Source organism: Centroberyx gerrardi, chromosome 4, assembly GCF_048128805.1.
Source record: "Centroberyx gerrardi isolate f3 chromosome 4, fCenGer3.hap1.cur.20231027, whole genome shotgun sequence".
In the NCBI taxonomy this organism is placed as follows: domain Eukaryota; kingdom Metazoa; phylum Chordata; class Actinopteri; order Beryciformes; family Berycidae; genus Centroberyx; species Centroberyx gerrardi.
Window position 1 is genome coordinate 2,142,667 of NC_136000.1, and position 18,288 is coordinate 2,160,954.

The 18,288-nt window shown below is 42.6% G+C and overlaps 1 protein-coding gene across 1 annotated transcript; it reads left to right on the forward strand.

The window, feature by feature from the left end:
• The first annotated feature begins 16,429 nt into the window (after positions 1-16,429).
• On the forward strand, positions 16,430-17,881 carry kbtbd13b (kelch repeat and BTB domain containing 13b). The gene has a single exon (XM_071902508.2). The coding sequence runs from the start codon at positions 16,430-16,432 to the stop codon at positions 17,879-17,881; it is 1,452 nt and encodes a 483-aa protein (XP_071758609.2).
• The last annotated feature ends 407 nt before the right edge of the window (positions 17,882-18,288 follow it).

Consider the following 18,288-nt stretch of genomic DNA (forward strand, 5'->3'; position numbering starts at 1 on the left):
GTTTCTCCTCCTCCTCACCATCCTTTTCCCTCCATCCTCCTCCTCTTCTTCCTCCTCCATCTCTTCTTCTTCCTCCTCCTCCATCCCCCTCCTCTTCTTCTTTATCCCCTATTCCTCCTCCTCCTCTTGCTCCCTCCTTCCTCCCTTGTCTTCCTGTTTCTCCTCCTCCTCACCCTCCTTTTCCCTCCATCCTCCTCATCCTCCCTTCTCTTCGTCTTTCTCCTCTATTCCCCCTCCCCTTCCTTTTCCCTTTAACTTCCTCCTCTTCTTCTTTCTCCCCTATTCCTCCTCCTTCCTCCTTTGTCCTCCTTCCATATCTCTCCGTCATCCCTCCTCCTTCATCCTCCTCCTCCTCCCTTCTCTTCCTTTTTCTCCTCCTCACCCTCCTTTCCCCTCCGTCCTCTTCTTCCTTCCCTATTCCTCCTCCTCTTCCTCCCTCCTTCATCCTCCTTGTCTTTCTCTTTCTCCTCCATCCTCCTTCTCCTCATCTTCATCCTTGTCCTCTTCCTCCTGTCATTATTTGCCAGGAAGTCATCTTGCCCCCAACAGCTGCTGTCAACAGAGAAATGCAAACAACACACACACACACACACACACACACACACACACATACAGCAGGGCGGTATGTGTGAAGTGTGTGTGTCAGTGTGTGTCAGCGAGTGAGTGAGTGTGTGTGAGTGTGTGTGTGTATAAGTATGTGTATTAGGATGTGTGTGTATTTGTGTGTGTTTGCACATCTGTGTATATGTGTGAGTGCATGTATGTGTCACTGTGTGTTTGTGTATACTCTCACTCTCACTGTGTGTGTGTGTGTGTGTGTGTGTGTGTGTGTGTGAGAGAGAGAGATGTAAACATCACAGTAGGGTCTGATGTGAGCTGTTTGATCAGTCTTTCTTGCATCATGGCTGTTCCTCCTCTGTCTGTCTCCTATTTCCATGTGAAGTTTGGTCTCTGAATAAATTAAAAGTAATATTGGAAAAATGTTCCATGTGTTTAACCTCGGTCAGCTGAGTGTGTGTCTGCAGTAACGTCTCTCTGTCCCTCTCCTCTTTCTGTTTCTCTCTATTACTGTCCTGTTTGTTTCTGTTTCACTATTTCTTGAGACTTGATGCATGAAGAGAAGACTTGAGACTTGACTTGACTTGGGTTCTGGTGACTTGGGACTTGACTCTGACTTGTACTTTGATGACTTGAAAAGGTTTCTAAAGTCTTGACTTGAGATCTTGTGTTTGTGTAAATGACTTAGATTGAAAGTGATGAGATTTGTTCCAGCAGACGACTGAATTTAAATTCTGTTTTCTGAATTTGTATGGAATGATTGAATTTATTGAAGTTGAAACTGATTATAGAAATCAAACTCATGATGCTCTTACCAAGTTTTTATCCTATTAAAACCATATTGCATTGAAAAGTCCTAGATATTTAGTTTTCTTTAAGATATTAAATTGATACTGGACTCTTGATTTGTTCTGACTTGACTTGCTGTTCTACATTTAGACTTGAGACTTGACATTAATGACATGGACTTGACTTGGACTTGAATCTACATTGGGACTTGACTTGGACTTGAGACTTGGTCACATCTCTGTCTCTAACTGTTCTCCTGTCATCTGTCCTCCCTCTGTTTTGCTGCTTTGTTTCTTTCAAGTATCTTTCCTCAGCTGTGGTTATACTGATTTGCGTGTCCAAGCCTTGTTTCGATTCCTGTGTGTGTGTGTGTGTGTGTGTGTGTGTGTGTCTGTCTAGTGTCTCCTGTCTTAATGCTGTAATTGTCCTGCTGTCTGATGGTTTGCTGATGTGGCAGCAGAGTGCAGAGCAGACAGGAAGCACAACGCTGAAGCATCCTGAGGGCTGGAAGCAGGAAGTGTACGGTCTGTCTTACTGCGTACATCAATAGTAAATATACAGTATAGCAGTATATATACACCTATGGCATTTATGTTAAGTGCCGCACACCACGGGAGCATTTAGAAAACACCAATATGAAATGTTATATGCAAATATGAAATTTTATGGAAAGCTCTCTGTCACACTCTAAGGACTTTTTCGCCTTCTTAGCTCAGTCTATCATATCATACACATATTTGACAATTTATGCAAAAAAAAAAAGACATTTATTTTCTCGTATTTTACATCAAAATCTCATTACTCTTACTTCCTGGAAAACAGTGCATCTTTAATGATGACATCATGCTGCACCAGGAGGCGGAAATAAAGGTAATAACGGTTTTGTGAAATTTCCACATTGACATTTTCACCTATGAATTGTCTCTTAGCATGTGAAATTAAGTTTTCACATGTGAAATAAATATTGACAGATCTAATGACAGGTGGAAATGTGAAAGTAAAATGTTCACATGTGCTTTGAACTCACATGTGGGTTTTCACATGTGACTTTTTTGTAAGGGACAGTACACGGCCCGTCTAATAATGAAGTTTTCAAACATTCCCTTTTTTTTTTTTTCTCTTCCACTCCTGGAACATCATGAACCCAGAGCGTTGTGTAATCCTTTGTGTGCGAGGTATTTACACAAAACCACACTGACCCTGGATCTGCTGTCATTTCATCATCGCAGCCTCAGTTTCAAACCACTGAACAATCACTGTTCTGGCATCCAGTACAGTAAATGTACAGGAATTTATCTCGCTGACCTCGGAGCAGGAACGTATTCTGAACTCACGCAGTGTGAGAACAAGCTGCACGACACAGCAGGATCCAGGCCTAAGTAATCCCAAAATCCCCTTACATTTACATTAATTCACCCCTTAATTCATGCTAAATCCCATTAAGATGAGTTAAGGGAGTTATTAATGGAGGAGACCCCAACAAAAGCACCTTAAACACCCCTTAATGTTTGACTGCTTACTTTCTAATTTAATGTAAAATTCAGGGAGACAGGAACTTTCCATTAATAACTCATTAATAACCTGTAAACTATGCAAACGGCATAAACAAAACCATTAATTTCTAGTGTCTCCATGAATCAACCCATGAATAAATCCCTTATAAACCCAGGATACTAACCTTACTTTTTTTAATGGATAATTAATGTTTATGTGATGAGAAATTAAGGACATTTCAGGGAAAAAATGAAGGGGTTTGGTTTCGTAGTCGAAGTAAAAACTGTGCAGACGTTAGTACAAAAGTAATAAAATATATTTGTCCCGTGTTTTTCTGTCTTATTAGATCGAGGCTAGTTTAGTTTAGCTTAGCTCAGTTTATCTTATCTTAGTATAGGTTAGCTTAGTTTAGTCTATCTTAGATTAGTTTAGTTTAATTTAGCTTAGTTTAGGTTAGCTCAGCTCATTTTAGGTTAGTTTGGCTTAGTTTAGCTTCAGCTTAGCTTACTGGCACAGTGATAAAATATAATATTGTAGTGATTAAAAGCAGTTTTAAGAAATGGAACAAAGAAAATAATACATTTACCAATAATTGTAAATAGAAAAGTGCATTACAAATAAAATTGATTATTTTTATTAGTTTTTATTACAAATAAAGATAACAAGAGAGACTGAGTGCATCACAGATCTGAAGGTATGAAGCCAGCTTGTGTAGCTTTGTGTTTGTGTCTCTCCCTGCAGGTGAGAGAGGAATGTGTGTGTGTGTGTGTGTGTGTGTGTGTGTGTGTGTGTGTGTAGTTTGTACAGTAAAGCCAGAGGTGGATGTGAGGAGCTGCAGGAGCTTCCTCAGCCTCGGCAGATGTGGCGTCCCGACGCGTCCCGACTCGCCGGGTTACATCATCAGATCAGCGTGTCGCCCCGAGGTGAGAGGAGACCAGGCAGCCGGGAGGGTGCTGGTTCAAATCCAGACCAGCTGTGAAAATCTGGACTGGAAAAGTAAACAAAAAACACTTTCCTGAGAGATTCAAATGGCAATGAAAATGGACAGAAGCATTTTAATTATTTTCTAGTAAATATTCTCTTTTGTGACCAGAAGGATGTCAGTCTGGATCCCAGACCAGGCGGGGAAAGTAAATCAGAGAATGCTCCTCCTCCCTGAAAAAGAGCATGCACAGATTCAAGTTTAAAAAGTTTCAATCTCAAATTTTTAGTGTTTTTAAGTCCACACTGCAAAATACAAGTCATTCTACTCTAGTACTGAGTCTTAAATCTTGTTTTGCTTAAATCAAGTGAAAAGCTCAGCCGATGGGGCGAGATAACATCACTCGTTTCCTTATTTGTCTTGTTTTGCCGGGTTAGGGTCAGTCGTAAACGGCAGATCGCTGACGCACGGCGAACTGTTGGGGAAAAAAGACGACTTATCTGCACAGAGCTGGATTCCTGCGGTTCACCACAGCGACCTCATCTCTGAGTGTGTGTGTGTGTGTGTGTGTGTGTGGGGGGGGTTTTTTTCTCCTGTAACCAGCATGCCGTAACTGGCCTTGCTGCAAAGAAGCACCTGCAACCAGTTAGGGAGATCAAAGGAGTCCGGCATCCCACAATTCCCCCTGCTGCTGCCCGAGCCAGCGGTGTTGTTTTGACGGAGGTAGGACCGGACCATGTGACCTGCTGTGTTTTGTCTGAGCGCCTCGCTGAATCTAGGTCACCTCCCCCCCCCTCCTCTCCACCCCCCCTCCTCCTCTTCGGTCAGGGCAGCAGGAGTCCCTCGCTCCCTGTAACGCTGCACGATGCTCTTCGACACCCAGATCGGTCGATGGAGACGCCGGCGTTCAAAACAGAGAGAAGATGCTGATGAGGACTTCGAGACTGGAAGCTGAAGACAGTCTGGGATGTTTTGGGCATTTTTCGGTCCTCCTCCTATTGTCTCGTTTTGTCTTTTTCTGTATCTATGTTTGTCTTTTGTTTTCTGTAAAGCACTTTGACTCAAGAGAGATATTTGCCTGATCGTTCACCTGTAAACTAGGCTTGGGCCGATATTCAATATTATCGAATATGGCGATATTTCGTGAATATTGTGATATTTCCCGCAATTTTGAACATTGCGCTACAACTTACATTGGATTTAAGTTGGAAGAAATAAAATAAAATACTCCCCCAAAAAAACCCGGGAAAAAACCCTGAAAAAACCCCACACACGCGTGATAATATCGTATATCGCGATATTTTGGCTTGACAGTACCGCGATACAAAATTTTTGATATTGCCCAAGCCACTGTAAACTCTTGTTTGACCTGTAGGTCTAAGACAACATGCAGGCTAACTTTCATGAGGGTTTTTTTTATTTATCAGAGTGAATAATAAAATAAAGCATTGAGAAAATCCCTTTCGTATGTTTTCCTGTTCGATGTGCAGCTCAGTGAGTCGAGCTGCCGGGGTCGAGGGTTTGATTCCCACTCGGGACGCCCCTGGCCCCGTGAGGTGCTGTTCCAGGGACCACAAGTCCAATCTCCACAGCCGGCAGAGTGCGTCCATCAGCTGCCATGTGTCCCTGAGCGACACACTGAACCCTGAAATGCTCATTCACTGTAAGTCTCACCATGCTAAGAATGTATGCTTTCATTTCATCTCTATATTGAGTTTTATTTTTCTTGGAACAAGTGAAATAACTGCCTGAGTGAGGTAATTTCATTTGATTCTAACACAAAACTCAAGTTATGTCGTAATAATACTAAGAGATTGCCTAATTTCAAGATACTGTCACTTCTTTCACATAAATTGTCAAACCAAATAAAATTGCACCGAAAATAAATCTTCCCCAATTAGTATTTTCCACATTTGTTTCCCCCAAAAAACAAGAATTCACAACTCTAATATGAGATAAAGTTTCTTGTTCTGATCCTCTCCTCCTGTTGGTTTCCTCTCTGGTTCCTGACAGCGGCGGTTTCGTTTCGGCTCGGCGCTCGCCGCCGCCGCTCTGACAGCTTCCTGTCACCCAGCCGCCGCACGCGCTCACCCGGTCATGTGACACAGAACAGACCTGAGAGACCGTCCCGTAACCGAACAGCTGCGGGTTTGATCCCTCTAGCGAAAAACACTGCCTGCCTGCTGACTGGAAATCACTCTGCTGTTGATTTTATTCGTGCTTTTACCCAAATGACCATGAGTGTGAACATTTAAAGGTACACTGAGCAGGATTTCCCCCCTTGAAAAAACCATAAATCCCTTCCAAAAATCTCATCCAAACATGATCCTCCTCAATCATTCCTTCTGGCTCATTGGTAGTGTGTGACAGTGTGTGACAGTGTGTGTGTGTGTGTGACAGTGTGTGACAGTGTGTGTGTGTTACAGTGTGTGACAGTGTGTGTGTGTTACAGTGTGTGACAGTGTGTGTGTCTGCAGAGAGCCTGCTGCCTCCTGGCTGGATTTTCTTATTTCTGAATGTTCGGGACGTTTCTGGGCATCGTTTTGTCAGCAGGTGAGTCCTGCAACCAAAACCAAAACCACTGCTGAGTCCTTTTATCTCTAAAAGCCTCGCGGGCTGAACTCTGATACAGAGGAGCTGGACAGAGTTAGTGTGTGTGTGAGCTGCAGCTAGATACCGCTGTTAGCGTAGCTTCGTTGTAGTAGAAAAGCTGATACCTAGCTAGCTAGCTAAGCTAACTGTCCCACAGAAAACAGACCAACTCCACGTCGCTCTTCATCCTCATCCTCTCCTTCAATACTCACCAACAGGTGAAATCCAACAGATTGACTCTTCTGGAGCGAGTCTTGTCTGCCTGGTGTTTCTCCTCGCTGTAGCTACTTCACGTCTTGTTGAGATAGAGAGGAGTCAACTGTGAAAGTTGTGTTTATAGACAGTTTAGGTGTGTTCACACTATTTGAATGTTTTCAAAGAAAAAGCATCAACTGCTTTTTGCGCTCATAACGATTTATTTATTTTGCTAAATGTTGTGATCACGATTATTAATCACAATTGTTCGTCTCATTTCAGGAAACAAAATTATTTTGTGACTTTTCCACCAACACTACAGCTACAAAGTCTTGTTTTCACTGTGTCCTTATTCTGAGACGATGATCCACCTTCAGGAACTAAAACGTTTTCAGGATTGTCCTCTCTCTTCATAAAAACAGAAACCAAAGAAACAGACTCAAATCCCATGAAATAATGTCTATCTAATGTCTAATAATGTTCACAGTTCGCAGGTTGAATTAAGAGTTTTGTTTCAAAATGAGACTTCACTGTTTAAAAAAGTCACAGCTGCTCTCTCAGGACAGAGGGTTACAGACTGGATTCTTTATATTTTACAGACTTTGAATGAACTTCAGGTAAAGACTTTCCCCCCAAATGGACACACAGTGTTATAATGTTAAAATAAAACTGAATTATTCATTTGTTCTGTTCATATCTGCAGTACGAATGGCTTGTCTCGAAACATTTTGCTGTCAATCAAAGGGAAAATGTCTGGACGACGCTGCACATTTTCACCAGACAGAAGAAGAATACAGCAGCCTATTAATTTCCATACGGCTCGTACGCCGCAGATAACTCAGCTACATGTGGAGCGTCTGTCTGAACACAGCGGCGGTAAAACACAGGAGCAATATCACCGGTCGGCCTCACATGGTAATACAGTAATATAATGTATTTAATTGCCTGATTCTTATTCACACTCATTTCCATTTTCAATTCCGTATCTGGAACGTGGCTTTTGCCTTTAATTAAAAGGAGAATATTTAAGTCAGGGATGTACATGGCAATACAGCTCCGAGGGACAGGAGAGGATATTACAGACCGCATGATGAAGAAAGGGGGGTGGGGGGTGGGGGGACATCGCCATGGTGACAGCTGTCAGCTCCCCATCACGCTCCCAAGGAAGGTTGAGACCAGGATGCTGCAGGTTTGAGTCCCCAGACCAGCACTGATACTGATATCCATCCAATCCCCATCCTGAAGTCACATCACACTACGAACCAAACCCCTTAATTTTATCCCTGAAATGTCCTTAATTTCTCACTACATAAACATTAATTATCCATTAAAAATAACATTGCTTTAAAAAAGTAAGGTTAGTATCATGGGTTTATAAGGGATTTATTAATTTAAGATTCGTGGAGACACTAGAAATTAAGGGATTTTTCATGCCTTTTGTGCAGGTTTACAGGTTATTAATGGAAATTTCCTGTCTCTCTGAATTTTACATTAAATTATAAAGTAGTCAAAAATTAAGGGATGTTTAAGGAGGTTTTGACGGGGTCTCCTCCATTAATAATCCCTTAACTCATTTTAAGGGGATTTTGCATGAATTAAGGGGTGAACTAATGTAAATGTAAGGTTATTTTAAGGGAGATTCACTTTGCTTCCCATTGACTTCAATTGAAAACCACGCGAAGGACGAATGAAAACAATCACTTCCGGTTGAGAAATGATTTCGCACTTCACCTTCACACAGCCGGCCAATAGAAACGCTTGTTTGGCTGTTACGATGGATACGATGGAGGCCTTGTTGTCTGAGTTAATCAGTAGGTGGAGAGAGAGAGAGAGAGAGAAAGAGAGAAAGAGAGAAAGACAGCAGTGATGCGGGTCAATCTGAAGCCTGCGGGTCTTAGGGTAGTCTTAGTTACACACGAGTCTTTTGAAAATTAGCCGGCTGCCTGAATCTTTTTTCTTTTTTTCCGGGTTGCGGATCGGTTTCGGGACGTTGTTTTATGAAAATTGGGCGGGTTCGGATATGTTTATGTGTCGGATCGGGCGGAAGCAGGTATAAAATAACCTGACACACACATCACTGAAAGACAGAGAAAGAGAAGTGAACGCCCTGTGATGATACCAGGAGAGAGTGTGTGTGTGTGTATGTGTGTGTGTGAGAGAGACAGAGAGAGAGAGAGAGAGAGAGTGTATTTGATGTCCTCATTTCCTTCTAATTGAATTAATTCATTATTAATAATAATTTTTGTGACAGTGTGGGCTCAGATGTCAGACTCAATAAGCTCATGTTGTCTTCATCCGTCACTGCACTGCAGAAAACACTGAGCCTGGAAATCTGATCAAGTATTCCACTCAACTTGTTCAACTTGTTTTGTCTTTGGTTAAATTTTAAAATATTCACCATAAATCTTCCTTCCATATCATAGAGAGCTGAGCAGCTGGAAGCCAGATGAAAAACTACAGCAGCTGGATTGAAGGGCAACTGAAGTGATAATGTTGTCTTATGTTAGCAGTCAGTTACTACAGGTTCACATTATATTAATCTCTCAACAAACTAATTCTAATTATGTAAATTGTAGCCTATACCTGGTTTTTAACAGGATCAGTTTGTACCGGCAAAAGTCTTAGCGTTAGCTAACAGACAGCTAGCATAAACAATCCAGTTGCTGTTGCCTTTGATTTCAACAGAGTCTCAGAAAACTTTATGTAATGATCCTGAACTCTGAAGCTCAGCCTCCATGTTTCTGACAGGAATCCAGTTCAGATCAGGTTCCTCCAGTAAAGGATTCTGGTCCAACAGTAGGAACTGGACTGGACATTTCCACCTGTTGGTCACATGAAAAGGTTAGCTAACGCTTCAGTTTAGCAGCTGAAACAGTTAGCTTCAGGTTAGCTTCAGGTTAGAGTTATCGAACTTATCTCACTTTTCGTGCACGGAGCATTTTATTTGCGTCTTAACTGGTAAAAACATGAAAATCACCAAAACTGGATTTACAGGGTTTTCATCAGCAATATTCATATATAATAAATACAATAAAATATGTTAATATAAACATAAAGAGATTTCTATCACTCTGTAATAGGCTGTAAAATGAGAAGGTGGCACACTGACACACATACACACTGACACTCTAATTTTACACATCAGTGACAGCAACCCCCCCCCCCCCCACACTGCACCTGTGTCATGACATCAACCCCCCCCATCCCCCCCGGCTGTCCCGCCCCCGGTCACCTCAGCTGTTCTACATCTGTATGAAATGTGGCACAGAAGAAAATTAGTGTTTGTCTTTCACTTTTTCTTAAATGTATGTGAAACATGGTGAAGTAACCTGACAGTAATGAGAATGTTACTGATGAGTGTGGAGGTACAGTGTGAAGCGTAGTGAGGAGCTGAAGCAGCGCTGCAGCTGTCGGCATGCAGCCGCTGCAGCGCTGAGCGAAGCAACGCTGCACAACTCGATACAGCGAGCTGAGATCAGCTTCACTTCAATAGTTTCATTTGCTCTGCAGGGACGTCCTGCTCCGAATTTCTCAGTAACACTTTACCTGGACTGGACTGAAAGAGGACGGCAGCTCCATATGATTCAGTTTAAATCTCCTCTGGCTCAGGCTCAGAATAATGTCCTCATGATGTTTTGCAGATAAATGTAGTTTAGTTCATAGTTGAAACCTACAATAAGCGATATCAGACCTTCTAACCAATCCTGAAACTAACGTGTGCTGTGTGGAGATTTCCTTGAGACATAATGATATAAACCAATATCCAGCTGTGTTGCTGTTTTCTCCTCTTTTCTAAAGCTTGTTGTCAAATTCTGCTGCTGAACGAAGCTCCTCCCGCTCCATTCAGCAGCTTTTCATTTATTTAAAACTAGCTTCTCTCCTCCCTCGCTGTGCGTCTCTCTCCCCCTCCCAGTCCTGAACATTCATCGATGAAATGACTAATAAACTTGTTAAACTAGTGAACATGTTAAACTAGTAAACTTGTTAAACTAGTGAACTTGCTACCTGCCTCTTCACTTGTCATTGTGGGACATGTGACCTTCAGCAGGAGAAAGATCTGTCAAAGTGAGACTGGTAACTGGTGACACTTCTCAGTAGGTACGGTTAGCTTAGCTGTTAGCATTTATGCATGCTGCTTTGCAGTGTTTGTCCCTGGTAGGCCTCCGTAGTGCAGTGGCTTTGCTGTGTGTTATTTATAAATGTGTTGCAGTTTCTGTCACTGTCTAGTGGTCAGAAGACCAAGTCCTCACAGTACTGGTCCCTGATTGGCCGACAGCACCTCTAATTCAAATGAGGTAAACCTGCTGAGTGGAGGCTTTCCAGTTCAAATGCTGCAAACTCGCCTGATTGGACGGATTTTCAGTGTTTAGTGAGGGAGCCAATCAGGACTGAGTCCAGTTGTGATGCGTTTCCTGGAGTTAGATTGAAACTGACTAGAAAAAAGGAGGGGATTTTAAAAATGTAATAACTTTAAATTTTACATTATTTAATTTGTCATGCTGTAGTAACCTGCCTTGACAAAGCAGCTAATTTGACTGATATCCCTCTTTTCAAATCCTCCCATCCTGTTCTCCTCCCTCAGCCTGTTTTTAGTTGTTATAACAGGACAGGACCAACACAGCGTGTCTCAGATTGATCGGGTTAATCCCTCTCTAACTCTCCATCAGCGGTTAGCGGGCGTCCCGCTGACTAACAGAGCGCTTACAGAGACGGTGATACTGAACTCAGCAACACGATATCCAGGTTTCTCCCGCTGTCACCCAGGATGCCTTGGTGTCCGCTCGCCGCCAGAGACGTAACTCAGGCTTCTAATGCGTAGCTATCGCCTCTCGACGCTCAGCAGGAAACATGATAGGACATAAATAACCCGCTAAACTCTCTGCTGCTCTTCAGTTTCTCTCTGACCTTCTTTTTTAAGAGCAAGTCTCCACAAGTCTCCAATAGGAGTCCTGAGAATAAATGAGCATGAGCAATAAAGGGAACGCACCATACCAACGCCGGCATCCAGCCTCAATGCAATTTTTATTATACAATATATAAAATAAATTGTATTAAACTAACAATGTTTTGACAAAAATTGCGTCATAAAGTCAGTCCGCTTCAGTCCATTCAGGGAAACTCAGCTGATGATTGGACGCTCAACTAGCTGAACTCTTCACCATCATCACCCCTCAACAGCCAATCAGATTTCCTCGCTTCCTTGTTTCCCAACTGATGCGATTTAGTTTCATGATCAATACTTCAAAATGGAGGAGAAGTTGATTCCAGCCATTCAAAACTTCCCAGATAAATAAACAATGACAACTGCTCAACCGCTTTGAAAAAAACACTTTGTTAGTCTATTATTTCTTACAGAAATGATAATGAGCGAACCTTTGTGACGCCATAAAGTTACGGAAGTCCAAACGGCTCGTAAATGCAAAGTTTTACTTCACCCGTTGTGGGTCAAAATGAATAAGCAAGGTTCAAGAGTCTTCTGTGGATTCTTTATTCAGACATGCATGGTTCAGTTCAGTGTTCCAGACAAGCAACAAAGAAGTGACCAAGAACGGAGTTTACGATCCACTTATATAGGTTAAAGTAAACAAAACTATAAATCTTGGCGCATAGCCAAACCTACTTGGCTCAAAACCAACCCACCAGTTCGAACTTTTTACTGCATGTCCACCTATAGAATCAACTTAAAACCACACATAACCACATATAGTACACGTACACGCATACATGCACTGATTACATCATTGTAGTAAGTGGGACAAAAGACACTCCGCTTTGCAGGACAAAGAACAGAGTGTGTTATTCATATAAAAAAGCACAATATTCATTTTATTTCTTACAGGCTCGTTTAGAGGCTCGCTTTTCTAATATGGATTGTGTGGATTTAGTTGGCGACCGTGCGTTTTGATACTTTCACCATGTTTAGATAGACCATCCAACTCCTTTATAACCGCAGAGACAAGGGGAGTCCTGCTTTACACCACATGGGACCTTAAACTCCAACGCAAAACCAGAGCAGCAAAAATCCCGGATTTTCCTGTTCAAAACTTGGGGGGTGAACCGAGGTCGTCCGGTTTTAAGGCTTCTCTCTTCTCATTGCACCATCCTGCTGCCTTGAAATGTCATTCCTCCAACATTTACAATCTCGACTGTAACCCCCCCCCCTCCACACACACACACACACACACACACACACACACACACACTCACCTCAGATGACTCTAGCTCACAGCTCAGCATGCTGGTGTTTCCCAGGCTGCTGTCACTCTGCTGCGTCGTTTCATTAAACCGCAGAACTTTCTCATGAGAACCAACGTCTGACGAACATTTTCAATCATGTTTGAAGTTTGAGGCTTTTTTTGTTTGTGATTAAGAAGTTCAATTTTCCTGCTTCAAAGGCCAATCCGCCGCTACAGTTTGTCGCCCCCGGCTGAAACGCTGCGGCTCCGGTAGTGGCTTTGTTTCCACTGGGATTTAACGGATTGAAAACATCTTTTTCAATCTGAGATGTATTGTGTGAGCGTTTGACAGAAGGACATGACGGATAAATGAGTTCAACATGGATTTGGAGGCTGGAAAATGTTTTGTGTACAGTTGTACTGACTGAAAACACTGGAATACAGCAGAACTGAATTTACAGTTAGTCCATTTTGAGGTGGGTAGTAAAGCTGAAAAACGTTATTTACCGTTTACAAATCAAACGTCTCAAGAGCTAGTTTAGTTTAGTTTTATTTTTATTTTTGCACAATTTAAAAAATACACAAATGACAAAGATAACAAATAATATACAGTGCAGGGAGAGGCAGAAAACCCAATGGGCTTATTTGAAGCCTCCACCTAAAAAATGTTAAAATTTCACAATGTTATAGAGAACACAAAAATAACATACAGAAAATAATATGACTAGATAAAAGTGATGGCAAACTAATAATAACAAAATATATATAAGCAACAACAACAACAATAATAACAATAATAATATCAAAATAAAAGCAAAAAATGTGAGTATGTGATATGTATGAGTGTGTGTGTGTGTGTGTATGTATGCACGTGCGTGCGTGCATATGTGCGTGCGTGTGTGTGTGTATGTGTGCATGCATGCGTGTGTGTATGTGTGAGTGCGTGCGTATGTTTGTGAGGGGGATATTAGTTTATACACCTGTATTGACTCCTGAGCAATAGTAATGACACACGTCTCTATGAGTGAAACAAATAAAACATGGACACATGGACAACAATACACGGGGAAAAGCAGTTACAAAATAGCAGTTAAATAATCTTTTAAGCATCTTTTGTAACATTTTATAGAGGAACAGTTTTTTGCCAAGTGGGAAAAGCCATTCCATAATTTGGTACCCCTAAATCTTATCGAAAATTGACCTCTGCAAGTGAGAAATTTAGGAGGATGAAGATCTGAAGATTGACGAGTTGAGTAAGAATGGACCTGTGAATTTGCTTTAAAGTAAGTCTTGACATGCTCAGGGATATTCCCTTCACTTGAATGTATCTTATAAATAAAAACACATATTTGAGAAATATTGATGTCATAAGCTACCTATGTGAATAAACCCCAAATATTAACGGTCAAATAAATTCTGGATTCTGTCTTTAAGTCGACTCAGCAGCACAGATGTAGGTCAAGCCCGTTCACCAAAAATTCATCATTTCGTTGCATTCCTCCGTCAGGAAGCAGCGACCGGCCCGGCTGTAAAATGAGTTAATGATTTAAACGCTCTCGTAATCCGTTCACTGGCCTTACATAAACTGGAATTAAAGCTGATGTTTTTCTTTGTAGGAGAGCCAGACTCCATCTGCCAGGCAGAAAAATCTGGTTTGGTGACTCACCTTTTATAATCGCCTCCTTACACAATGGAATTACAGCCAGGCAATCCTATCTGATACCTATTAGCCTGTGTGTGTGTGTGTGTGTGTGTGTGTGTGTGTGTGCGTGTTATGTTACAACTTGTGCTCTATCACATGGTCAAAACATTGGGGTCATGTGACATACAAATCATCAGCTGCTCACAATAACAGCTGCATCATGTCTGCTGATAGGCTGAGAGTGTGGTCAGCTGTATGGACACACACACACACACACACACACACACACACACGGATACAGGCACACACTCAGACCCAGACTGCTTCATTTTAATACAACTTTGTTCATCCCACACAGGGAAATTTCAAATCTTTACACTCATGGTATGTAAGGCACTTAAATAATTGTGTTAGTGCATTACTGTTTATTGTTTATTATTAGGATCCCCATTAGCTGTGCATAATGCAACAGCTGCTCCTCCTGGGCTCCACACAAAACATAAAAACAAGACAAAAACTTTTAACATTTGCTTTCATTGCACTTCACTATTTCAGAACAGTACGTTTCACTTCATTGATTGGACTTGAACAGTCTGTGCTGATGCAGTCCACAGAGAGAGAGAGAGAGAGAGAGAGAGAGAGAGAGAGAGAGTGGACAAAAGAAAAAATAAAATATCACAATCTACTGAAGGTGAAATTAAAAAATTAAAAAGAAAGAAAATAGAGAAAAATAATGCTTCTGATATGATTCTAGTCTCATCCCAACCACTTGGATTCCACTTGGAACAATTATTGTCTGTATTATTTTTTATTATCATGATTTATTCTTCATTTTCAGTCGTTGGAGAGTCACTGTAAGATAATTCCTTAGCTGCTTTTTAAAAGTGAGTTTGCTTGTTGGTTGAGTGAAATGTGAGGGAGGAGAGTTCTGACTGAAGTGCAGGCTCCCGACCCGCATACCCAGAATGCATCTCATGTGGCAGGAACAGGCTGCAGTAGAGAGTGTCCGACACCTTCTGAACCCAAAGGGGAGTTTAGGGCCAGTTACTATGGCAACCATGGCGGGCAGAAGACAGGGCCAATTTATCGGTACTCTGACTGGGGCTAATGAGCTTTAATAAGTGTTCAGGGTTAACTTAACGCAGCTCACAGCGACCTTTGCTCTTCCAATTACGCCCCCCCCCCCCCCCACTCCATGCTCCAGGGACTTAGGTAATTATACCTGATTACCACAGTAGCTGGAGAAGGCTCCCTGCCTCTGAGCAGCTGTGTTGTTAGAGTCATGAGAGAAGTCCATGTCTGTTTCAAGTATAAAGCTCCATTCACATCTAGAAGGATAACTATAAAGATAAATAGAACTATTAAAAGATTTAAATCGTTCTAAGTAAATAGAACGTCTGTGTTCCCACTACAACGATAACTATATAAACATCCAAAACTATAACTATATTTTTGGTTCGATCTCAGAGCAACAATAAAACATTTCAATCCAATCAAATGAAAGTTGTAAGAGAGAAGGGGGCGGAGCATTCACTGCAGCGATGCTTCATCTGCTGAGGAACTGGACACAGATATCGTTGTAGTGTGAGTGCTTCAGTAACAAAGTATCGTCATAATTTATAGTTATCTTTAGAGTTGTACTTCTAGAAACTTCTGCAATCTGTAATCCAAGTCAACCCTTTGCTTCTGTACTTGAACCTACTTCTGTACTACACCCTGTTTGACCTGGAAGATCTGGCACCAAAAAAACACAAGACAGATTGGCATGATTCATTAAGTTTGCAACATATATCACTAACCTTGTGTTCGGTGGGACTCTGCTCCACTTCTCGACCACAACATGCATTTGACACTTGTCAGTTGTCCTGTGCTATGTATAGCTACTTCTATTTTGACAGCTGTGAAAAGAATTGAACCTCCCTAAGCGGTGGACCAGCTTTGTACAGACGACCCTTTTCTCTATTGCTCCCTTTCAAGACTTTTGGAAATGGTTCAACCTCTTATTCTTGTTCTGTTCTCATTGAAGACATTTTCTTGAGCGGTACAGTTGCAGAAATAGCAATGTCAGTGCACAGCAACAAAGCTGTGGACTGGAGCGGCTGCGACTGCACAGAGAGTGGAAGGTATTTGCCATTGGAAGGTATTTGTGTTGCCTCAACAGCAGCTAAATTAACAATAGTGGTGGGAGACACTCATTTTTCTGAGGAGAAGACTTTACTCGTACAGAGCTGTGACTATTTCCAAGCTCTGTATCGCTCTGGAATGAAGGAGTGCCGGCAGGAAGAAATCCACCTCAAGTGTCTGTGTGCTCGGGGCTTCCTCATCGCCTTGGCGGTTTTACGAGGCGAGAGGCCGATCCTGGACGCTGACGAAATCGTGGAGGCCATCGAGTGTGCTGCTTTTTTGCAGGTGGCGCCACTCACCAAACATCTCACTGACCTTATTGACTCTGACAGCTGCCTGCTCATGTATCACACCGCTGCAACCTTTGGCCTGATGGACCTTTACCACGCTGCTGCACTATTTATCCGAAACATGTATCGTGACCTGGAGGCAGAGGTCAAGAAAACTTTACCGTCAGAACTGATCTCCTATGTGGAGTCCTTAACCCCTAGTGTTTTTGTGGCTGTAGGGGCTCATGTGACCTGCAGTGTTGATGAAACAATTCATGCTGCTTCCAGGACGGTTTGCTACCTGGATGAAGACGGGAATAACTGGAAGGTGTTGACAGATCTGCCGCTCGAGGCCAGCACCTCGATGGCCGGAGTGACTGTTTTAGACAACAAACTCTACATCGTCGGAGGAGTTCACGGAATCCACAAACAAGTCGTGGATTCTTGTTTCTGCTACAGTGTTGAAGACAATGATTGGACCGTGATTGCCAGTCCGGCACAGCTGCGCTACAACTTCTCCCTCGTGGGTCAAGATGGTCGTCTTTACGCCATTGGGGGAGAGTACGAGCGAACGGCGATGTCGTCCGTGGAAACGTACGATGTCGAGACCGGACGGTGGACGTTTGCTGCTCATTTGCCACGACCCGCCGCAGGAGCAGCGTGCACCACAGCCATGAGCAGGATATTTGTGTGTTTGTGGAGGCCAATGCAGACCACAGAGATCTACGAGTATCTGTCAGGGAAAGACGAATGGTCGCTTGTTACCACGCTGATCAGGCCGCAGAGCTACGGCCACTGCATGGTGGGACACAGGGACAACCTGTACATCATGAGAAACGGACCTTCGGACGACTTTCTGAGATGCATGATGGACTGCTACAGTCTGACCACGGGCCAATGGTCGGCCTTGCCGGGACACTTCGCCAACAGCAAAGGCGCCCTGTTCACCTCGGTAGTGAGAGGCGACTCTGTCTTCACACTGAACAGAAGCGTGACTCTGGAGTACGCCATCGAGGGTAAAACCTGGAAACCCAGAAGCCAGATGAAGGGTTTCCCAAGAAGTGGCTCTGTGTGGACGTTTCTGCTTAGGCTGCCAAATGCTGACAAACAGACCTTATAACACAATTTTCACACTGGGCAATGTTGTGAGCAGAAAAAGATAGAATGGGTGTAGTAACCCGAATTACCTCAAGATGTCGCTGTTATTAATTTGTATTTACTTTCATCTCGAGTCCAGATGTGGACGATGTCAAATCTTGACTGAAATCTTAACAGCATACTGTGCGGCAAAAAGTGCCCGGTCAAAAATACATTCTAATATGATTTCTCTGTCCTGTTTCAACATCTTAATACCATTTGGGCAAGAGTTATAGGATATAAGGGTTGGGAACAAAGGGTGAGAGACAGACAGAAGGTAACGAAGACAATAACTAGGCCTTGTGTACAGACTAAGCGACGACAGTCTTTCCACAGACCAGAGGAGATCCAGGCAGACCTGGACCCAGTGGACAGGTTTGATCTAACTAA

What these genes read in the sequence shown, in the direction of transcription:
- kbtbd13b (XM_071902508.2), top strand. Translation starts at nt 16,430, where the DNA reads ATGTCAGTGCACAGCAACAAAGCTGTGGACTGGAGCGGCTGCGACTGC.